The 24593-nt window shown below is 39.5% G+C and overlaps 2 protein-coding genes across 2 annotated transcripts; both read left to right on the top strand.

Annotated features, from left to right (window-relative positions):
- The first annotated feature begins 3699 nt into the window (after window positions 1-3699).
- Window positions 3700-12050, top strand: LOC139729435 (regucalcin-like). Its single transcript, XM_071640360.1, has 6 exons — window positions 3700-3913; window positions 5531-5710; window positions 8458-8570; window positions 9449-9563; window positions 10552-10683; window positions 11842-12050. Exons 1-6 carry the CDS (start codon window positions 3760-3762, stop codon window positions 12048-12050), a joined length of 903 nt encoding a protein of 300 aa, XP_071496461.1. The 5' UTR covers window positions 3700-3759.
- Window positions 12051-17857: 5807 nt separating this feature from the next.
- On the top strand, window positions 17858-23178 carry LOC139729417 (regucalcin-like). The gene is made up of 6 exons (XM_071640345.1): window positions 17858-18056; window positions 18762-18941; window positions 20268-20374; window positions 20763-20877; window positions 21424-21555; window positions 22970-23178. Exons 1-6 carry the CDS (start codon window positions 17903-17905, stop codon window positions 23176-23178), a joined length of 897 nt encoding a protein of 298 aa, XP_071496446.1. The 5' UTR covers window positions 17858-17902.
- The last annotated feature ends 1415 nt before the right edge of the window (window positions 23179-24593 follow it).

The following is a 24593-nucleotide window of genomic DNA, read 5'->3' as shown; positions in this document are numbered from 1 at the left end:
GGAGTGCACTGTATGATGAAGAAGAGAGGAAAGTGGAGGAAGAGTTTCATTCCAAGCACTTTGATCATAGAAATAATGGCTATATATTACATTACTCTACCTGCACTGAAAACAGCATCACAGTTTGCTGGGGTTTTTTTTAATGCAAATGTTTCCGACATTTTTTTTTTCTGACGTAACAATGAATGATTGCTAACAGCCTGGTTAATAGTTCAGGTCAAATGTTACAGGAGAATGACATCACAGCTGGAATAACAATAAAGGTGGTCTGGAAGATATATATATTTTTTCTTAGGGGTTTAGGAGGATGAAAATATAAGGCATATCTTAATGAAGTATTTAAAAATAATGATAATGATGATAATAATAATGATTATAGCAATCATCATCATCAACATCACCATCATCATAAGAAAGAAGATTGATTAATATCATTGATGGAATAATAATAATAATAATGATAATAATGATAAAATAAATATATATATATATTATACGAATAATTTATGAGTTGTGAGTGCATAGGGCACGAATATCGCACGAGGCGCGAGATAAGCCACTGGTCTATTCAACAAGGCGCGTAGCGCCGCGTTGAATAGACCAGTGGCGAATCTCGCGCCGAGTGCGGTATTACGTGCCCCAATGCACGAACAAAATCATAAATTATTCGTTTTATACAACACCTTGTCCACAATCACAGTACTAAATTAGTGACCGCCAACTTAGGAAGGCCCAAAAATAAATGTAACAATTAGGCAGAGAATTGTTAACCACCCCGAGTACTGCTTTCAAACACTCGTCATGATTCGACCACACAGTCACAGGAATCACAAACTCCGCAGGGTCTACCCATTCTACGCTAACGTTAGATCGAGTTATAGGCCTGACTGTTAGGCCGATCTGAGATGTCGGTAGATCTGGTAGTAGGTCTAGACTTTGTCTATTTCCGAAAATGATTTTGTATAAAAACACAGAAAAATATTCAAATTACGGTTTCTCAACTTGAAATGAAGTCTTGATTTTGGGATCACTGTGGTCCACGTAGCAGATCAGAGTCAAAAGTAAAAACACAGCAGTAGGTATAAAGGCCGCTATACATGCAACTAGCTAGGTAAAGTAGCTGCGCGTACACGTACGTTAACGTTGCAGTACTCCGCCGCGCCTGGTCTACGTCTGTGAGACTTACCGGCAGCGCAGCGCAGCCGGCCAGCACGTACAATGTAGTTTTCTGGCGCTTTGCTACGGGTGTGAGCCACAGAACTCTGTGAGCGGCCATGCATTAGTAGCCCCCCGCGAAGCCGTGCTATAGTACCTTCGAGCCGTGCAATAGGCCCATGCCAGGGGCCTATTGTATGGCTGTCACTCTCAATGAGTTTGATAGGTATTTTCTATTGAATGTCATGTAACATGTTCTTGGCCAATCACAATTCGACATCATTCTGAGGTGTTGTATAAATATATATATTTGCTATATAAAGCATATTAATACATTTGATATTTCATCAAGTGTTACTGACATTTTGATTGAATGAAATATCATTAAGATGATGAGAATTAGTTTGCTAGTAGAAAAATGTCTTCGCTAGATACAGGTGAAAGTAAATTGTACGAGCAATTGTATGGTGAAAACAAATTGTTGACTTGTTTGTTTCTTGCCTTTTCACAACAAACTAATGCCCCAGTCACATAAACATCCCGGACCACCCCGGACCATCCCGGATCTGATCCGGAGTGATCCGGGGAGAGATCCGTGTTCAAGCCGGGAAGCCAACATGGCAACTTTTGGAGGTCAAAAACATCCGGCGTCATCCGGGGACTGCCGTGTTGGCAGAGCAATCCGGGATGGTCCGTGTGGCTGCCGTGTAGCTGCCGTGTTGATCCGTGTATACAAGATGCCGTGCTTGTCCGTGTAGACGCCGCGCTCTTCCTGCCTTATCCGTATGCCGTGTTGATACCATGTGTACAGTCATACCAAAATCCCGGATCTCCCCGGACGTCCCCGGATCTCCCCTGATCACCGTGTAGATCCTTGAGCATCCGTGTTTATATGTGACTGGGGCATAAGTTCTGGAAAAGGAGAGTAGGTCTAATTGGTACTTGCAAAGGCGGGTTCGATCGTTCTATCAGTGCTCACAAATCGCAATGTGTTTGCGCGATCCGCGAGCCTTTTGTTCCTATCTGCTATTGTCCATGCGGCCCATGCCATGCATAATCTGATGCATAGTGTCTGTGCAAGGTAGCCCCTTTCAAACCAAACGAAGCACGGAGGTGTGACACCTCCCAACGTCTTAGACGTCAACGTACACGGAGTTTGCAATTTTAAGCCAAAGGGTGAAGGATCCAGGAAGCGACTGTAGTTTCTATTTACAGTAAGGTATGTATAGCGGTAAGTGCAAAGTGAATTCTGGGTGCGTGTACCTTACAAATTTCCTGACACGATGTAGAGTTATTGAATATCTACCACGAGTAGTTAAAGAACCCCTCTGCGCAAGGCTTAAAAACGTGTATATTTGTTACGCTGTTCCAGATAGTACGTTGAGTACGACTGTTAACCCGTTCCATAATGACTATCAGTGGCAGAATAATAGAGAAGAAATGACAATTTTAAGAGTTGTTAACGTCCCGACTGGAGCGCATTATTGTTCAACCATGAAGCTAATGTATAGCTTCATGGTTCAATCATGGAGGTACCTCCTTGGTTGAACCAGTTGCCTCTACACGCATACATGTAAAGTTTAACCAGGGCGGTGTCTCCCAGGGGTGTCTCTTTCCACCTCCATGGGTGAACTTTGCTCTGTTCAGTACACATGACATTGTATAATAGTAGAAGAATGTCGCACAGGACCTTATCGGTGCAATCTAAGTACCTCCCTGCGTGTTATGCAACTGTATTATTGTAGGCACATGTACATTATGTTACTAAGCCCACTGGTTGCGTGGAAGGGTGGGATTCAAAAAGTCAAGGTGTTTAATTTTCCCTCCCCCTCTTTTTTTTTTAATTGTTACGAGTTGCTGACTCGAATTGCAGTAGACTCAGAGAGAAATGGAATAGCTGTCGCTGATATTATTTCATGCTGTAGGCCTATATCCTTCGTGTCGATCAACTACATAATCTTTTGTTTTAAACTTTGTCAATATCACAGTAAATATAATTCCTTCATGTTGTAGCTGATTTTGTCTTCAAAGCATCCGCGGGCCTGTAATTTACTTACGAGGCTATCAAATACAGTGTACGTCGAGTGACTGGGTATACGTACGTATAGATCACGTATGTATCGAGTTTTGCAAACTCTGTTAAAGTCAAGGCTGGAAAGTTATAGTCTATAAAATGATCGTCACTATTGTTGCGATAAGCTATTTACCGGCCCATTAAAAAGAAAGCGAACCAAATATCACGTATCATATTTGTGGGGAAATACATAATGATCTCGCAGAGACGTGCAGGTAGTTAGGAAGTGCAGGGCTCCTACGTGAAATGTACACCACGAAACAATGAACGGTCCTGCAGTTCAAAATTTAAGACACTATATTTAATATCTGTATTAGTAGCCTAAATTATGCATTTATAATTCTAGATTAAGTGTATAATGTGTTGGGGTGTGAGTCAGTGTGATACAAGCAACGAAAATGAAAATGAGTTTCTTAATAAGGCGAATTGAACAGCACAGCCATCAAATTTCTGTATCTATCTGGGTCAGACCCGATCGAGGGACATCGCCATCCAAACCGTACCCGTGATCGTCATCCGAGTCTTCCATCATGTCCGTCGAGGTGGTTCAGGAGAACGTCGGATTCCTGCTAGAGGGACCTCACTGGGATGACGTCACAAACACGCTCCTCTACGTAGATATCGTTGGTAACACAATCTACCGATACGACCCATCCTCGGGACAGAGCAAAAGTGTCAACATTGGTGAGAATTAAAACCCTTCATACAAAATCCATGGAAATTAATTATTTAGAATTTGAATGGAAAAACAGATTAACGCCATTTAAGTAATCAATTCATTATCAATTCTATTAGATCAGAGGAAATTGAAAACTTTCATTGATTATGTATTCGGTACATAAGAAGGAATATTTTAAAAGATGTAATTATGATTATCACTTATACTGTACTCATTTCTTATATTTTGTAGCAACTTAAATCCCAAATATCTCAAACTGATTGATGTTTAAAAACCTGTTTGCAACTAAAATCTTTATGATATATCACATACTTTCAATGTTTATAAATTCGGTACATGAGAAGGAATATTTTTAAAGACTTAATCATGATGATTACATATACTGTACTTATTTCATATATTTTTCATCAACTTAAATCTCAAATATCTCCAACTGATAGAAATGGAAATAACTGCTTTGAAACTAAACTCTTTATAATATATCACATAAATATAGATATCCATGCAATTGCAGGACACGTTTATAGTCGCAGGATCTTATGAGATTTTAATTATTTTCCTTTTCAATACCCCCCCCCCCCCCCTCTCTCTCTCTCTCTCTCTCTCTCCCTCTATGTATCTTTACATTCATATGAAGAGCTTGTTCACAAAAACCGATAAGTTCATTTTTGAGGATTTTGACGTACGGTCTTTGTCATTAAGTACAAAATAATACCTTTTAAATGATATATTGGTCACTACATACAAAGGTACATTTCTGAAGTTATGGTCAAAAGAAGCAAAACATTTCTTATTATTTTCTTTATTTTTCTTGACCTTTAATCGCAAATATCTCCATTTGGCAAAAATGGACTTATCGGTTTTTGCAAACAAACTCTTCATATCTTTCTACCTGCAATGGTTTTGCATCTTTGCTCTATGTAGGCCTATCTCATAATTAGATCAATATCTATCTATATCCGTTTATCTATCTTGGTAATTTGTTTTCACTCTTCTTATTCTGTCTTTTTGCCTTTTGTTTCCAGTGTAGCATGGAGGGTGTAGCTTATTTCTTGTAAAGGATTCCACGAAAGTTTCATATCTTTATTGAGAAGCATAAATTCCCACAACTCGTCAGTAACGTTTGGCAAGATCAGTTACCCCTCCTCCTCCCGTCCCAACCTCTGCGTCCTCTACGATAGTAAGACGGGGTAAATCGACTGCGTTTTCACTACGGTAGGAAATTGAAATGCACTCTAGGCCGATATGTCAAATTTTCTTTATGTTTTTTTTTTTTCAAAACGCTCTGACACATTGACTGCTGGGACATCACGAACTGTTGCAGCCTTATCCTCCAGGGATATGGCAGCACATGGATTTGATCACCCCCCCCCCCCAAAAAAAAAAAAAATGAAAATGAGATATGCCCTATAATATGTTCAGGTTTCAGGTTCAATGACATTCATTTCCAGCAAAGTTTATATAAGTACAAGTAACATGCGATCAATTGAACGGATTGCCAGATTTTCCCTGTAGTAAAATTATGATATTTTCTGCTGACATTTAGCAATTGCTCATGCCTTCATTGAGTTAAAGTATGAACATTTGGATTGAATTACAATTTACTGTTACTATGACAACAGGTGAGACGGTAGGGGCTGCCGTCCCCACGGCGAGCGGGCGAACCCTTGCATCTGGTGCCAGCCGAGTTGGGTTCGTGGATTGGGAGAGTGGAGACTTCGAAACGGTTGCCTCTTTGGACCTTCCACCATTCACAAGATTCAACGACTCAAAGTGTGATCCCGTCGGAAGATATTGGACAGGTATACATGATTATCCTTGCATCTACTAGCCCCTTATAAATTTTAAGGATGGGTATGAGCAGACAGACGACTTGTACGCTGTCGACATCAATTATATCGATATACACGGTATCTATGTCGTATACATGTAAATACCCTGTATATACAGTGTGTATATATTTTTTCTTCTTCTGGTGATGACCCTGTATTTTGTTTGTAGACCTACTGTAAGGGCGCTGTGGTATAGTGGCTAAGACTCCCGACTCCCAATCCGAGGACCGGAGTTCGATTCCCGCCCAGTGCTTATGTCCTTGGACAAGATGTTTGTTCCCACCACGTCCCTCTCGACCCAGGTGTATAAATGTGACCGTGCACCTCAAAACGAACATAAAGTCGCACACACTGATTTTGCGTGAGGACTGAAAATGAGTGAAATGGGTCAACCTAGCCGAACTTCACTTTTTCATATATTCTGAAAGAGTGGGTCTTATTTTACAGTGTGCTAAAATATGGTATCATAAAACGGGCAGGAAAGTGTGTTTTTTTTTTTTTTGCAGTTTATCTCGAACATTTTTGGTAGAATAGTGTGATTAGGTGTGTCTTTAGAATCCCTTTTTCATTTCTGAAAAACCTTGCTCACACTCTTCACTTTCAACTCTAATAACTTTTGAAAGGATAGTGCTACTGCTTTGAAAGTTGGCATTAATTATGAACAGAATGTGTTAATGAGGCATGCTTAATTTCAGCTTAATTTGATAATCCCTTCATTGTTGCTACTCTGGTGGTTTACTTCCTGTTTTTGGTCCCATTCATCGCACAGCCAGCACGGTTTGGTAAAGACTAAGCGCTGGAATAGACACTGTACTTCAGAGCCTCTTTTCTCAGTTCACACTTTTCCTGAGTTTGTGCTTTCTTTCTAATATTTAGATAGGTTAGGAGAGTCCATTTGATTTGAGTTATACATCATTTTAAAGCTGAAAGTCTGCTCTTTCAGAATATGGTCTTAACTAAAAATTCATGTCTGGCGACTTTTTGTTTGTTTTGAGGTGCAGGGTCACAAATAGTTACCTGGTAACGCGAGGGTAATAATAATGGCGGTGCCCTCTGGTAGAGCAGTGGTAACACTGAAGAGGCTACCCTGGATAAAGAAGACCATACTACAAACTAATTCACCTTTCAGGCATACTTTTAAGTGGGTACCCAATCGAATTGGGACTACGCGTGGAACAACTCTATAGCAGTTGTCTAGTCTCGCTGGTTGTGGAGGCGTCTCCGCTAGGCCTATACGTGACGTCTTCTGGAGACCATCCTGATGTCGTGGGAGTCACGATCAAACATGTTCGACTTTATTTCGGAGACTCTTTCCAGTCTCCAGGTGGTCTCGGAGATATCTCCTCAGTTGTAACCAAGTCGCGGGGACAAATTTCGTCTGCAACGTCTCGGCGACCTTAAAGAGACCCGTGACAACGTACCGGTGACAATGTGGAGACGTCGCGGAGACATCTGCACGTCTAAGAATATGTCTCCGACAAGTCCCGGTGATGTCGCGGTGACGTCCCCGCGAGTGCCGGGTGAATGATTTTTCCCCTTTTCGGAGACGTCTCAGACGTTGCCTTGGAGTTTCCTTCTTGGTCAAAGCGCAAGCCATTTCTTTGCTTTCGGAGTTGGCTTCCGAAACGTCTACAGGTGACAACTTAAATGGCCTGGAAATTGCAAGGACGTCGCGGGTTCGTCGCCACGACGTCTCCACATCGTCACTGGCAGATCGCCATCGTGGCGGAGACATGGCTGGCAAAGTAAATCTTCGCGACCAGTTTGAGGCTGAAAAAAAAAAGTTTCCGAAAATATTGCACATGTTCCGATTCTGTCGCGACTCCACGGAAACCAGACTAGTCTCCAGGAGACATCACGGAGACGTCGCGGAGACGTCGCGGAGACGACGTCTCCACATCGTCACTGACAGGTCACCACCGTGGCGGAGACATGGCTCGCAAAGTAAATCTTCGTTTGAGGCTGAAAAAAAAGTCTCCGAAAATATTGAACATGTTCCGATTCTGTCGCGACTCCGCGGAAACCAGACTAGTCTCCAGGAGACATCACGGAGACGTCGCGGAGACGTCGCGGAGACGTCTTTTCTACCAGCGAGACTCGAGTTGTCACCAGATTGTCACCTAGTCTCCAAGCCAATGAGAGACCCACTTTAGGCGTTATAAGCCAGTGGGTACAAATACATGCCCAGTGTTAACCATAGGTGATTATGCAGTCCTCGAAAATATTATTTTTCTCTCACACAATCAAGGAAAGAAACCTGCATCGTCTCGGCTGATTATCCCTTTGTATGCTTTGAGTGAGGATTAGCACAGAAAACCAAATAGCATTGTACACACTGTCCAAAGTCCCTGGAACAGAAAGGGTTAATGAACTTGTCTCGTGAATATTCAGTCCACAAAATATGGTACCTCGGGACTAAGCATTTGTCAGGGAGATTTGCGACAATTCCCTAGCCCATGCTTTACAACGAATAAACTAGACGACTAATTGAAGAGAGAGAGAGAGAGAGAAAAAATGTGCAACAGAAAATTTAAGGATAGCACGGTGATAGAGAAATCACTGCTGATTTGAGGGCAATCATGTTGAGAAGAAAACTACTTATTTCTTCCGTTTGTTTCCGGCACAATAGGCTGATCTTCTTTCGATATGATGAAGTCATATAGGGCTGTTGTGGGAATGGGTGAGATTTTGTAATGAGTTTGTATTCACTGTTTCAGGTACAATGGGGTATGAAGTAACGGCTTCTGGAGCCGAGTTACCTGCCAAGACCAAACGAGGCTGCCTTTACCGTCTAGATGGCGGTAATAAGCTCTCTACACATGTGCAAAACGTAAGTATAGATAATCACCTTTTCCTTTCTCTAGGAGTGGGATTGAGGAACGGCTAGCGGCAGGAGAAATATTATTATGATTTTTTTTTTTCTACAGCACTGCTGCCACTAACTGTCAAGTACCCCATTGACACTGTCTCAACGTCTCCTTGCATAAAGGAAAGCGATATCGGTTATACATAAAAGCCATATTAGCCATGATTTCAAGAAAAAAATAATAATGGACACACATTACTCGGGTTGGACTCGAACCAATAATCTCTCGATTTCTCCACAGGCGTCGTGTATCCTGCAAGACTACCAAGCTTTCGCCCAACAGCCATTGCTGATGCTGATTGCGGATGCTGCTTATTCACACCATTGAATTCTTGCGTCCAGTTGTTTTACTGGAAGTGATTTACAAACAAACAAACAAACAAACAAAACATGGCCCTTCATTAACCTGAATACCAGATTATTGTAGGCCCATGATTATTTTTCCCACGGCTACTACTAAAGAAACTGAGTGATCGGTATTTATCTGCATCGATACAGGGCAATTTGGCAATCAGTTGCAATAAAAATAACTCAATGCAACAATTCTTTGATTTGATATATGTGGCTGTTGTTACATACACAGCAGTGCAGCAGTCTTCAATCAAGTCCATGGCGTTGGCTTGAACATTAATTTGTCAAATGGAACTCTTTCGATGTTGATGATGTATTTTAAAAATTTTGTTGTTTGTTGAGGTTTTAGTTTCTGTTTTATCATTTTAACCTGAATGCTTTTCAGTAGCTTTACGGCAAACGATTTACCAGATTGCGGCAGATGAATTGTTATTACGCCACGAATCCTTTTTAGATACGCTTTTTCGTTGCATTTAAATCTTGTCCGCCAGGTGACCATCTCGAACGGTCTGGCGTGGACAGCTGATCATTCGACAATGTACTACATCGACTCATTCTCGTTCGCTGTGGACGCGTTCGATTACGATATAAAGACGGGGGACATTAGTGAGTTTCCTCTCTCTTGGCGATGGCGATGATGGTGATGATGATAATAGGGATGATCGTGGTGATGATGATGATAATGATGAAATGATGATGATGATGATAATGATGATGATGATAATGATGAAAATTATGAAAATGATGATAATTAATGCTGAAGCATGATGACGATGATAATGATAATGATGATGATGGTGATGGTAATGATGACACTGATGATAATGATAGTGATGATAGTGATAACGATAATGAAAATGATATTGATATTGATGATGGTAATGATGAGAATGATGATGATAATGATAATGATAAGGATGGTGATGATGATGCTGATGACGATGATGTTGAAGATAATGCTGATGATAATGATGTTGATGACGATATTGATCATAGTGTTACTGGTGACAATGGTTATGACGGTGCAGAGGAGAATGAAAGTATGATAACGACTATGACAATGATGATGTTGATGCTGAAATGACAATGCTTTGAAAATGGTTTATAGTGGTGAGAATGCCGTAAAATTGTCACCCTCTCGACAAGTATTATTGTTTTATTGTGAATGCCCAAATGGAAAGAGCACTCCCTCTCTCTCTCTCTCTCTCTCTCTCGTGCACTCTCCTTGTTTCATTACTTTGGCGTTATTATCATCATTATTGTCATTCCTATTGTTACTTCCACTTTTGTGTCATCATCATCATTTTCATCATCATCATTAGTGTTAGCTAAAATTTTCAATGCGTCTTCGGTTACAAGGTGTACTGTCGTTCCAGGCCTAGCACCCCGTTTGACTCCCGACTGAATCATTTACAAACATACAGAAGAGAAACGAAAACGTTGCTAACAATGGTGACTCGTGGGAATTCTGAAAATAACACATTCAATTCTGCAAAGATGTTATGAAAATACACCTGGTCATGATCCGTTAGGTATGTCTTCTTGTACTTTTCCTTATTGATGCTATTCTCCTTTATAAAATCGCCGTGCTCAGGTAACCGTCGACGAGTCATCACCATTCCCGAGTCGGCTGGATTCCCAGACGGTATGTGTATCGACAGTGAGGACATGCTCTGGGTGGCAGTTTTCGGTGCTGGAAGCGTGAACCGGTATAACCCGAGGACAGGTTAGCCACTCGGATAGACAAGTGATCTTAATGTTTGTCATACAATGAGAGCCAGTGGAATAAGCCAGGTCGGAGTTACATTCTGCGCATGAGCAGATAAGAGTCATCTGAGAAAATGGACATGATGAGACACAGAGTTGTAATGAGCAAAGTAGGGGCAGCACCTGAAAGGCTTCAATGTATATTGCAGTAGGCGTTTTCACATCAGCCCGATGTTTCGAAATAGCGCGCTATTTTGCTGACTATTTTCTGCGAAAAATATCTCGAGCTTGGATTTTTATCGGGCTGATGTGAAAACGCCTAGTGAGAGAGAAAGATTTCTGAATATTCAAGGGGCTTTTTTAACATAGGCATGCACTTCGAATACGTAGGCCTAACAGGTGATATCCTAAGTTTTTCTCACTACCGTATGAATAATTTATTAAACACTTTAGTACACGTATCTACTCCTTTATTATAAGCTCGTTGGTGATGTTTCATAGCTGTACAACTCTTTAGTTTCGATGACGTATAAAGTGGCGTATGAAGTTTGCGAGATTGTGGAGGTGAAGTTTAATAGAATTGTTTCCTCTCTCTATGAACAAAATTGGGCACGAAAACCCTACAAACTCTTGAAACAGTCTGTAAACTCAGTGATAAATCGCATACCTAGAGATGTTAGAACAAGTTTGAGGTTCAGTCTTGCTGTAAATCCGATTGCTCCGTTTACGTCTTTGCCATGCAAAACAAATCTCTCTTTTTGTTCCATGTATAGTGGACTGGTTACATGAACAGTGCACTTGAATAATAGACCCCTAACTTCATTTTTTTTTTAAAGTGGGGGTCCGTCATGTTTGATTCTGTCCGTCATACATTTTTATAGTGTGGAATTTCTAATTTGGACAAATTACGCATCATTTCAAGCTGTGAATTACCGCTTGAAGGCTTGCTCTTTACTTGAAGAAAAGAAAAAAGAATGACAATTAATCTTATCTGGCAACTTCTTGTGAGTTTTGTGATGCACGATCAAAGTTATTACTTGTTCTCCAAGGTGAATTACTCCGTACCGTTAACCTGCCAGTTACCATCATCACGAGCTGCTGCTGGGGCGGGGCCGGGCTCGACGAACTCTACGTGACCACGGCTAAAGTGTCTTTGATTTATTACTTGTTCTCCAAGGTGAATTACTCCGTACCGTTAACCTGCCAGTTACCATCATCACGAGCTGCTGCTGGGGCGGGGCCGGGCTCGACGAACTCTACGTGACCACGGCTAAGGTGTCTCTGACGGAGGAGCAGCTAAAGACACAGGACAAGGCGGGCTCTCTCTTCCGGGTCACGGGGTTAGGGGTCAAAGGGGTTAAGGGTCAACCGTACAAGGATGTGTGATGCCAATGGCAATGTGGATGGGCACGTGTGGTTAAAAGTCAAATAAGTCAAACTGCCAAATAAATATTTTCGAAAAAAGTCTCCTGCAATTTTTTACTTGTAGACAATCGTTTTTGTAAACAATCTCTTACAAATTTACTGGCGTGAAGCCAATATCTGATTAAGGATAGATAAAACGAAAAAAAAGAGAATTCGTGGTAGTTATATTTTCAAACATTTAAATCACTTTACTACCTTCATTCATCTTCCACACACAAAAAAGAGGAAAAGAACAGAGAGAGATCGAAAGAGATAAATACTGTCATTTTACGGGATTCACGCAATTTGATACTTGACCAACCTCGGAGAAATCTCATGAATTTGCATGCATTTACTCAAGTGCTAAGATATTCTGTAATCACCCCGAGAATTTTCAGCAATTTAAACGTTTTTCAGAACAGATTACATCAGAATGTGGGTTAACATGGATTTGAGGTAATGTGCAACGCTATTTTTACAAGTCATATAGGTTACTGAAATAGCTGGCATAGGTTACGTGTCACTGTTTGGTTTCACCTTCCTTGTAGCATTTTGTGGTAGGCGAATTTCAATCTCTCTCTCTTTCTCTTTGTTCTTTTTATTAAGTCCCTGTTATATATCTTGAAAAGTACTTCATTACACTTTGTCTTTTTTAATTTGAATAATTTGATTGGCTCATTGTTGTGTTGTGCTTTTTGTTCTTGATGGTTGTCACATTGTATATTCGTGTCTTCTTTAAAAAAAATAAAAAAAAACATGTCTGGCTGATCGAAGGCATCTTATCTCGTGATGAATAAAATCAAATATACAAACAGACAAACAATACTTCTAGTTTTCCTTTGACCCAATATGCATTGCCAAGATCGCATCTTATTGCCAAGTCGTTATGCTATGATTCAAGTAACATGATCTATGTCATTCAAAATATATAGGGGAGATTGGGTCTATTTTTTCTAAGATACAGACTAAAGTGATTTTGACTTTGACGCTAATTTACTGTACATATCCTACATTCCTGTGTTTTACATTCGTTTATTTCCAACTCAAACATGATGTTTTGCACATTATATAGAAATAAAGTGTTGAAAGCCAGTTGTTGTTGTTCTTTGTTTTTTTTACAAATGCAATTGTCATGGGGATGGAAGTGGTTGTCTACAAATTACCACGGATTCTTGTATAATATTGAGACTTAATTATATTTAATCAATGCATGCTTCATGATCATAAAAGAGTTAATAGATAAACTTGTCGGTTGAGAATGATAAGGGCGTTAAGTTGCCACTAAACCCATAGTGTTCGAGACAACTTAACGCCCTTCTCATTCTCAGCAGACGAACTATTCGTTATAGGTGATATCCTATGGCTGTAACAATGGCGTGGTTATCACGTAGTAATACATGTATCTGACATGTACGATGAGAAATGGATAGTACAATTGTAAGCGCATGCAATGTCATAATCTTCCACAGCAGTGTATTCATGTAGGGCAGTTTTAGGGTCTCTTCCTTCCTCTGATAAAACATTTCTGAAAGCTCTCGGGGGGGGGGGGGATTACGGGATCAACTTGTGATGCAGTCTTTATCCCTTTAATATAATATGACTTGTGATCCATTCATATAAATGTCCGGTCATCTAAATTTGATTAAGCTTGAATTTTCGAAGTGATAAACATCGCCCAAAAGGGCAATACCGTATTGACACCAATGAAAAATGACGGTCACATGGTTTCACCTTTTAATAACCAATTGTGATGTACGCAGGAAATTCAGAGCGGTTTTTCAAACATTTTTGGAGGAAAGAAATCATGACAATAGGTATGCTGTAACATATTTGTACCTACACATGTAATACAAAAGTATTGCATCACATGCTACGATATAAAAGAATGTATTAACTTAAATACTCATAATCATAACTCTTTGCCCGATGATAAGTCTGCCCGTGGAAAAAAAAAAGAATGTCTTTCTTTTAATAAGTACAGATGTAATTGTACACATTTCCTGTACATTACCCGAAATGAGCCTTTGAATAAAGCGATTTTAGTTTAAAAAAAAAACCCACAAAAATGCCCCCCCCCAAAAAAAAAAAAAACAAAACAAAACAAAACAAACTAGAAATGTCGCTATGGCGACTGGTATGCCTCCGCCATAATGCATGATTTTCCTAATAGGTCTAGATAGTACATGTGGACAATGTGTGATTACATTTTCACAAAACTGGCAAAATATTGAAATGACAAGTTTGTCACAAATGTGTTGAATGTTCACCTTCCTTGACCTTGGTTAATTGGATGAATAGGAGATCATGTATTTGGGGATTTAAGGACTTTAACTTGACTTTGACCCATTCATACATTTATGCATTGAGTAATTTTCATGGTACCGGTATGGAGAAAAAGTGCAATTTCTGTACTGAATAGTAAATTGTTACCATGCTCATCTGGCCTTTGACCCTAAAATTCATAAGACACTAGTAATCACTTTCAGGTAGAACATGCATAAATATGCAGTAAGTTTCACGATAAATTGAGCCACTTCTGAGATATGGACGAAAAGTTAGTTCAGCACTTTCACTTGATCTTTGACCTTCTGACCTTTGAGGCAAAAAAAGGAAAAAAAAAAAACCTCTCCAGAGAATTTCTATTAGGTTATACATGCATACACCAAGTGTAAAAAAAAAAATAATAATCCTGCTGGCATTGCATGAACATGAGGGAAATAGTAAAATTTTGAAGAGTTGCACTTGACCTTTGACCCCTGACCTTTGACCCCATGAACCCTACATTCTCTAGATAATCACTGCCAGTCAGTACATGTATATACTATGTTCCACGAAGATACAGTTCTGTACCTTGAACAATTTTCCAATTTACAGAGAAAAAAAAAGAAGTTTTAATACTTTTACTCGACCTTTTGACCTTTGACCTTTGACCTCATGACTCAAACTTTCACCAGAGAATCTAAATTGGGTAATACATGTATACACTAAGTTTCAAGAAAATATCTTCTGGCATTGCATAGATATGGTGGAAATAGTGAAATTTTATGTATTTGACCTTGACCTTTTGACCTTTGACCTTGAGCACGTGCACCCAAAAGTTGATAGGCACAACTTCACCCCCTAATACACATACATGCCAAGTTTCATTAGGATACCTCAACAGGTTTTGATAGTTACCTTGTCCACAAAATTCATTACGGACGGACGGAAAGACAGACGGACGGACGGACGGACGGACGGACGGACGGACGGACGGACGGACAACCCGAAAACATAATGCCTCCGGCACCACTTCGTGGCGGAGGCATAAAAACAAACAAACAAACAACTATTAACATTTCTATCCTAATTTCTGGTTGCGTAATAGCCACTTGCATGGCATGCTTTTCACATGTTTATTGTTTATTCTGTATCATCCACCATTACAAAATATGGTGTTAATGTTGTTAGATAAACAAGAAAATTCAGAATAAAGGCCTAATTCCACCCAACTTTTTGACAATAATGGATGAAGCTGGTTGAAAGGTATTGTAGGACGGCGTGGATAAACAGAATGAGAAACAGATAGTAGTGAGGGGATAGAAGCATTGAAGCATGAATAAGAGAAAGATGAGATAAAAGAAGGCAAGATAAACACGAGGGTAGAAGTAGCTCCATGCTGAGACGAGATATCACAGTTGAGCTGCGTCATGTCTGTAGTGGTTTGCGTAAACAACTTCGTTATACTTAATGCGAATTAGCATCGCGATCGAAAAGCTTTCGTGGGTTATTTGTACTGAAGCCTGCCGCGTCAAATGGCAAACATTCTGTATACCGACGACCTACTCAGGAGCTACTCGGTTAGACCAGGCTCTACGCCACTTACATTGAAGGCCATCTAAGAACACTTGAAGATTGGCAATTGGCGACCGCAGTGTACATCCTTGTACGCCTCTTCGAAGTTCAGTCGGTACGTATGATTTATGCGTGCATGGTATGAATTCCTGACAGTTTCAATATTTTTTTGGCAGCAATAACTTTATGTGCATGTAAGGGAACAGGTCACAGGCGAGCAAAAATCAGTTCAGAATTGTACCTTTTTGACCATGTAAAAAATGATACTTTTCAAGAAGACACAGAAGTAGGCCTAAACAAGTGCTAAAGCTGATGGCGAACAAAGTAACACTCGTGCGCAAGATGGTTGCATATAAACTGTTATAGGACCCTATAGATACTGATATTCCTTTGTTTGTCAGTCCTGGGGTTATAGTAAGAAGATTTGAAGAAATAATTGAAGGATTTGTTCCTACACATTCCATGAAAGATCCTTTCATGATTTTAGCATTTCCTCTAAAATACAAGTGAGAATTATTACAAATCTAGATCCTCTTATTCGGTCTCTATACCCAAACAGTTATGGAAGAACAGCTTCGTGCATAGAGCGGGACATAACGAGCACGAAAGCCAGTGACATGACGAGCATTCAGATGCAATGCTATTGAACCTACACATAAATCTTAGCGCAAAACGTTACAAGGATTCCGCTTCTCTATTGACACCTCTCTGATCAGACTTTGCTCTCTGTACACATCACGAATGTATTAGGTCTCCATAATAATTGTATAGAAGAATACACAGGACACTATTTTTCCAATTATCGTTCTTGGTTCAACAGTGGCGGATCCAGGGAAGACCGTACCGGGCGCACGCTCCCCCCCCCCCCCCCCCCCTTGTGTTGTTGTTTTTGTTAAAACAAATATAAAGAAAAAGGGGTAGGGGTGCATGCGCCCCATTTAATTTTGTAAACTCGCCCCCTCTTTACGGAATTCCTGGATCTGCCCCTGTTCAAAGTAATGTACTTAGACCCCCCCCCCCTCGATTGGTACGAGTTATTGTATCGAAATGCAGCTTTAGAGAACGAGATTAGCGATCTAACTTTGTCACGCTGTTATGTACGAGGCCTATCCCTCGTGTTAACTATCATTCTGTTTGTATTTGATAGACCAGGGGGTGTTTCGATCATGAAGCTGTTCGCAAAATTACGAACGTCTTAACAACGACAGGTGATCAGTTCTTGTGCAGGATTGTTGAAATTCTGATAAGTATAGCACACCAGAACTAATCACCAGTCGTTCTTAAGTCGTTCGTAACTTTAAGAACAGATTTATGACCCCCCCCCCTCCCTGTGTAATCTTTGTTTAATCATTAGGCATTGTTTACATTTAATGTCGGTTCGTTGGAATTATTTCCCCTATATTCTCGAAGCCTAGACACTATAGTGTCTATAGGCAAATGAGTCCAATGAACTCGACATTCGGCAAACAGTTGAGGTCTATAAGTCAGACACTAGGCTAACCTCTATCTATCTATATGGACCTTATAGACCTCAACTGTTTGCCGAATGTCGAGTTCATTGGACTCATTTGCCTATAGACACTATAGTGTCTAGCTGGTGGGCCTTTTTGTGTAGTGTCGAGCTCATAGGCTCATGACTCGTGAGATCTATCCCACACACACACACACACACACACACACACACACACACTTACAGTCAAACCTGTATAAAGCAGCCACCCAAGGAAGACGAAAAAAAAAGCGGTCGTTGTAGACAGGTGATCACATAGACAGAGTCTTGAACATGCCTCTTGAACATGCCTTTTCTATAGGCGGGAATTGAGTTTAGTGTCTGTATAGCCAGAAGGCCGCTATGGACAAAAATGGTCGTTATGACAGGTTTGACTGTATAAGAAGGTTACGAGCTTTTGACTCTCCATATTTTTCTGCTCGTATGAAGGGTCTGACAGAAGGAACATCATACCAAGTCAGTTCCGTGGTCGTCGTCGGAGTCATTCGCCATGTCCGTCGAAGTGGTTCAGGAGAACGTTGGGAAACTTCTGGAGGGACCTCACTGGGATGACGTCACAAACACGCTCCTCTACATAGATATCCTTGGCAACACAATCTACCGATACGACCCGTCCTCAGGAAAGAGCCAGAGCGTTAACATCGGTGAGAGTCAGAATTATACGTTTGTCACTTTTAACCCTTAGAGTACCGGATTCAGTCCACAAAATGAATTGCAAGATACCTGAGGGTTACAATTCGTTTTTCGGAAATGTTCGTTAATCCGAAGGTTCTTTAACCTGAAAATGAAATAAGATTCGTTTTCCGGAGGTTCGTTAATCTGATAATGTAAAAAATTCGTGATTCCAAAAATACATGTACGTTATGTCGTTTTCTTTGCCATGTATTTCATTTCCAGTGTATCAAGGAGTGAGTTGCTGTTCCGAAGAATACCACAAAAATTTATATTTATTTGTTTAATGAAAAGTGTACATTCCCTCGTCTCATTGGAAATCGATCTTTAGAGTGATATTACCCCCTGCCTCTTGCAGAAAGTTCAGTTACCTGCCCTTTCATTAGGCTGGATATATCATACTTCTTTTTTTCTTTTTTTTACGTGGAATCATTTTAATGTTTTCTTCAAAACGTTCCATTACCGGGAGATCTCGAACTATTGCAGCCTTATTTCTAGACATGATCGAGCGTGAATTTGGTATACTTTTTTTTCTTTTATTATTTTTTTTTTAGCAGATTGTGGGATTTTCCCTTAATTTGACTGACGTGTTTTAGTGATATGTCTGCATTCTGGATTGTTGTTGATATGTCTGCATTTTGGATTGATTTTCCCTGATGCTGTTACCATGACGACAGGTAAGGCGGTTGGGTCTGTTGTGCCCACAGTGAGCGGGAAAACCCTTGCAGCTAGTGAGAGCCGAATCGGGTTCGTGGATTGGGAGAGTGGAGACGTCGAAGCGGTCGCCTCTGCAGACCTTCCACCATTCACCAGATTCAACGACGGAAAGTGTGATCCTGCCGGGAGATTTTGGGCAGGTGTGTTGGCGATTATTGTTGCCTGTTGTCAATTTTGACGATGAATGAGTACAAGCATACTGCAAAAAATCGGGTGTTAAATATGATATGAAACACCGAGCTGATATTAAATTTTCGGTGTTCATTTGTGGTGTTAAATCAACATCTCCGGGTGTCACTTCAAAATTATTCTAAGGTAGGTAATTAATTACTGGTTTTTTTTTTCTTGTTGGTTTTGAACTTTAATAAGACGGACAAAAGCTTTCAGATAAAGTATTTGATTTTTGAAAAAAAAAAGTTCTACACCACAGTAGTGCCAGTTGGTGTGGTCTCCTATTGAAGCTGGGCTGGTGGTATACCATTGACATTAACACCAGCAGTATCAAATCAAGAGCAAGTATACATGTAGTGTCACCGTTGAAATAACACCAGCGCTGTGTCCAAATATCACCAGCTACAGTGCCAAATTAACACCAGGAAGTGCCATGTAAATATTATTCAACACCATCAAAACATACGTTCTACACCAGGTCCTGTCGGTATGGTCCTCTACTGACATTTGATCGGTGTTAGATTTAACACCCATGGTGTTACACCGCTCTTTCTACAGTTCAGACTAACAATGCTCACTATTGATAACAGATACGAATGGTGTCTCTGATTCAAATGATTATACTTTTCTATCGACACTGATCGATAACCTCTCATTCTGTTTGTAAGCCTGCTCATAAATAACCTAATATTACAAACAGAATTTAGTAATAATGGTTGCTTTCGACAACCTGTTCAGAAAGCTTGCCCGAAGTTTAACTCGTGTCGCAACAACTAATTCATGTAAAGTATTGAGATATATAGCTAAAGGTTTGGAGCAGGTGGAGATAGATATCGGACAAACGTTAGCGCAAAGGGACCACCAGCTGACAACAAACATGAACTCCTTTTTAATGCACTGTCACATAGCTCAACTCTACTTGATTTCTTTTTCTTTATTACTTTACCTGAAGAAGTCACATCAGAATTTTCAGTGTATTTAATGTTAAAGAGTCTCAAATAAGGAAAAATATTTTGAGTTCGTACGCCTTTAAAGCTCCCAAAAGGATTCGTTTTACAGTTTGAGATTTCCAGACTGAATGAAGTTAATACAATGTCGCCTAAACATTTTTCACAAGGGAGGTTAATACCTTGACATTAGTTCTTACAATTTCAATCCTTATCTCATTGCCAAAATTTTGCCAAAGCCCTTATCGATTCCCAGTTTCAATTGGACAAATATTTCTTGTCTCGCTGCCGTAGTCATTTTGGAGTATTGTTGGAACGGGCAATGACCTTTTTTTAATGTTGTTTCAGGTACGATGGCATTCGGAGAAACGGGTTCTGGAGCTGCTGACTATCCACGACGGGGCTCCCTCTACTGTCTGGGTGTCGATAGTAAGCTAACTACCCATGTGCAAAATGTAAGTTATAGATAAATAGAAAGATAGATAGATAGAGAGATAGATAGATTGATAGATAGATAGACAGACAGATAGATAGATAGATAGATAGATAGATGAATACAGATAGATAGATAGATAGATAGATCAATAGATAGATAGATAGATCAATAGATAGATAGATCAATAGATAGATCAATAGATAGATAGATATATAGATAGATAGACAGATAGATAGATAGATAGATAGATAGATAGATAGATATTATACAAATGGGTGGAGATAGAAGGAAAGAAAGGTGGAGTGTTGAGGTTGGGAATCTTCGATACTGCGACGGGCAAATTGATTTGCGGTAAGGAATCCTCAGTCACACTCTTTTGCTACATCTTCATCTTGTCCACCATTCAGGTGGCCATCTCGAACGGTCTGGCGTGGACAGCTGACCACTCGACCATGTACTATATCGACTCACTCTCGTTCGGTGTGGACGCGTTCGATTACGACATCAAGACTGGAAATATTAGTGAGTTTTTTCTTAGATCATGACAATGATGATGATAATGCAAAGGGGAAGAAGATGACGATAACGGTTACAATGGCGATGCTGATCAATGTTGATAATGATTAAATGGTGATATTAGTTTCTTGCGGTGAGAAAGCTGTAATAATTTTCCTTTTTTGACAAGTATATAGTTCTGTTATCAATGTCAAGGTTAAATGAATACTTAATCTATTACAATCTCCTGTTTTCTTATACTTTGTTTTGACTAAGTATCATCATGTCTATAATATTTGATACAGTCCGGTATCAGGACGTACTTTGATTATTGTATCTATCCTACAGTCCTATTTCACTCCCAGCTAAACTTTCTTTTACCCATTACACGCAAATAGGGAAGACAAATCATGCAAATCTTGAATTGTTATTTTTTCTTGAATTTTGAAAATAATACATTTCAGATTGCAGAGATGATTAATTTGCACGTAGTCATGATTCGTTAAATGGATGTCTCCTTGTATTTTTCCAAATGAAATAATGATATTCTTCCACACATAACTCCGTGCTCAGGTAACCGTCGACGGGTCATCACCATTCCCGAGTCGACTGGATTCCCGGACGGTATGTGTATCGACAGCGAGGACATGCTCTGGGTGGCCGTTTTCCGTAGCGGTAGTGTGATTCGCTATAACCCCAGAACAGGTTGGTATCTCGGGTGATAGTTTCAGTTTGGCATTGACTAAATGTCAGTAGGAAATAGTATCTCACTGGTGATAAATTCAGTTTGGCATACACTGAATGCCAGCAGAAGTAAGTAACATGTTATATCAGGGAGAAAACCGATAATTATTTCACCTGTCTCGGGAAGGGAAGGCAGCGGGAAGAGGAATAAGTTCGTATTTTTGTTATTTGGACTCAATCCTGAACAGCATGATTGTAATAAATCCGTGTACCAAGTTTCAGCTTAAACTACTAAGTTATTACAGGGATGGTGTCGTACTGGTGGCAATAAGGATTGGGCTTTTAACGTTTTGTAATATACCAAGAACCAAATTAAGAAATAGTTATACAGCATACCATTCTAAGAGGAATTCCAAGTTTGTTACATGCAAATCGGTTTTGGATTGGCTAAGACATCCAAAAACAAATTAAAACAAAGCCATCCGAATAAAAGGAGGGTTCTACCTTTAATCTGAATTACTCTGTTTTGGATACCTCAGCCATTTCAAAACTTATTTTGCATCAGATAAACGTTGAAGCCCTCTTGGAATTACATGCTCTTTTATAATTATTTCATAAGAATTTTCTCTTTACCTCACCCCCCCCCCCCCCCAAAAAAAAAAAAGTGTAAGAAAGTATAAGAACAATCAAAACTGACAAAAATTTCTTTTGTCATCCTATTATTAATAATGAGTATTTTTTAAATCATTAAAAGTTTGTGTTTTCAGCCAAATTTGTATAGAATGTCAAGTTCTTCCTCATGCCTTGGTGACCTTTCCAGATAACTGAATGTAGACATTGTCTCGTTTTGTTTCCGCCCTTTCTTTGTCATGCCTATCTTTAGTTTTGTTTTCTGTCTGTTCCGTCCCTGCTTTTATCCTTGTACTTGTCATAGTCCTTTTTTATTTTCCGATAATGTCGCCTGATATCAGGATATCAACATTTTATACATGAAGACCTTGACGGATCTTGAGATGCCCTTAAAACCTTCTACGGGAATTCACAAATTTTACAAGCTGTGCTTTTCTTGTGAATTCCTCTTTTCCATGAACAGTTATATAAAATTTAGATTGCATTGCTTACTTGTTTATTTATCCAAACCAGAGTTGATATCATTGTAATAATTGTATTCATGTTTTGTTGAAACTTGCGTGATTCAAAGTTCTTTTTAAAATTATGTGCTCATGTAAGCGTTATGTATATTACTTTGTATTACTTTATATGGAAATAAAATCATTTCGAATTGAATTTGAATTAAGTTGAATATTGAAAGCTGAGAATTACAATTTGAAGGCTTGATCTTCACCTAGAAAAATAATAATCCAAAGTGTCATCTAGCTGTATTTTTGGTGGCTTTTATGATGGGAAATCACATTTGTGATTTTCGATCTGCCAGGTGAAAAACTTCGTACCGTCAACCTGCCAGTCACCATCATCACAAGCTGCTGCTGGGGCGGGGCCGGGCTCGACGAACTCTACGTGACCACGGGTAAAGTGACTCTCACCGAGGAAGAGCTGAAGAAACAGGACAAGGCGGGGTCCCTCTTCCGGGTCACGGGGTTAGGGGTCAAAGGGGTTAAGGGTCAACCGTACAAGGATGTGTAATGTCAATGGCGATGTGGATGGGCACGTGTGGGTTAAAAGTCTGATAAGTTAAACTGCCAAATAAACTAATATTTTCGAAAAAGACTCATGCTATTTCTAATTTGTAGACAATCGTTTTTGTAAACAATCTCTTACAAATTTACTAGCGTGAAACCAATAATTGATTAAGGACCAACTGAAAAAGAAAACTCATGATCTTTTTATTTTCAAAAAATCAAATCACTTTACTACCTTCATGCATCTTCCATATACACAAAAAGAGGAAACGAACAGAGAGAGATTGAAAGAGATAAATACTGTAAATTTGATAATACTTCACAAACCTGTGAGAAATCTCAAGAACTTTGGGTGCATTTACTCAAGTGCTTAGATATTCCCTAATCATCCCGCGAAAGAGTAATTAGCAATTTAAAAGCTTTCGAAAGAACATTACATCAAAATTTGAGTTAGCATGGATATGACGTATAATTTGCCTCTGTAGTGCACGGTGCTATTTTATACAATTCCTTATACACACGTGCATGATATAGGCCTATACCAGTACTGCAATAACTTGAATAAGTTATGCGTCACTGCATGCATGGTTTTCACCTTTTTTCGTTGCATTTTGTGTTAGACAAATTTTCATCTCTCTCACTTTCTCTCTCGCTCTTTGTTTGTTCTTTTTTATTTAGCTTGTGTCATACATGTTGAAATGTACTTTATTTTGCATTTTTTTTAATTTGATTTAAGTGATTTGTTCATTGTTGTGTTGTGCTTTTTTTTTCTTGATGATTGTCACATTATATTCATGTCTTCTCTGAAAAAAAAAGCATCTTATCCCGTGATGAATAAAATCAAATATACAAACAAACAATACTTCGTTGCAAGAGTTTTTCTTTGATCCAATATACATAGCCAAGATTGCGTCTGATTACAAAGTCGTTATGCTGTGATTCAAGTAACATTATCTACGTACAAGTAGGGGGGGGGCGAGATGGCTTATGTGACTTCAACGCTAATTTACTTATCCTATAATAGCTTCTTGTGCTTTACATGCGTTTATTTCCGACATTATGTTTTGCACATTACATTGTATATAGAAATAAAGCGTTGAAAGCTGTCGTTTTCAATCAAATGCAGTCGTTTTGGGGATAAAGTGGTTGTCTACAAATTACAACGGGTTCTTGAATTATAATGGAACTTAATTTGGACTTAATCCATGCCTACTTCATGACCATTAAAGAGTTAATACATTAAACTATTCGTTCTAGGCGATATCCTATGGCTGTAGCAATGGCGTGGTTACATAGTAATATATGTACGATGAGAAAATGGATAGTACAAGCGTATCCAATGTCATGATCTTCCACAGCAATGTATTCATGTAGGGTAGTTTTAGGGTCTCTTCCTTCCTCTGATAAAACATTTCTGAA

The sequence above is a fragment of the Diadema antillarum genome, unplaced genomic scaffold, assembly GCF_040938485.1.
Source record: "Diadema antillarum isolate AM-2024a unplaced genomic scaffold, OU_Dant_1.0 seq00000239_RagTag, whole genome shotgun sequence".
Taxonomy (NCBI): Eukaryota; Metazoa; Echinodermata; class Echinoidea; order Diadematoida; family Diadematidae; genus Diadema; species Diadema antillarum.
This window is presented reverse-complemented; position numbering and strand designations above follow the sequence as displayed.

Excerpts from the sequence above, each read along its gene's own strand:
- LOC139729435 (XM_071640360.1), top strand. The coding sequence starts at position 3,760 with ATGTCCGTCGAGGTGGTTCAGGAGAACGTCGGATTCCTGCTAGAGGGA. Across the intron at positions 3,914-5,530 it reads GAGCAAAAGTGTCAACATTG|GTGAGACGGTAGGGGCTGCC; the intron begins GTGAGAATTAAA and ends CTATGACAACAG. Across the intron at positions 5,711-8,457 it reads CGTCGGAAGATATTGGACAG|GTACAATGGGGTATGAAGTA; the intron begins GTATACATGATT and ends TCACTGTTTCAG.
- LOC139729417 (XM_071640345.1), top strand. The coding sequence starts at position 17,903 with ATGTCCGTCGAAGTGGTTCAGGAGAACGTTGGGAAACTTCTGGAGGGA. Across the intron at positions 20,878-21,423 it reads CATCAAGACTGGAAATATTA|GTAACCGTCGACGGGTCATC; the intron begins GTGAGTTTTTTC and ends CTCCGTGCTCAG. Across the intron at positions 21,556-22,969 it reads TCGCTATAACCCCAGAACAG|GTGAAAAACTTCGTACCGTC; the intron begins GTTGGTATCTCG and ends TCGATCTGCCAG.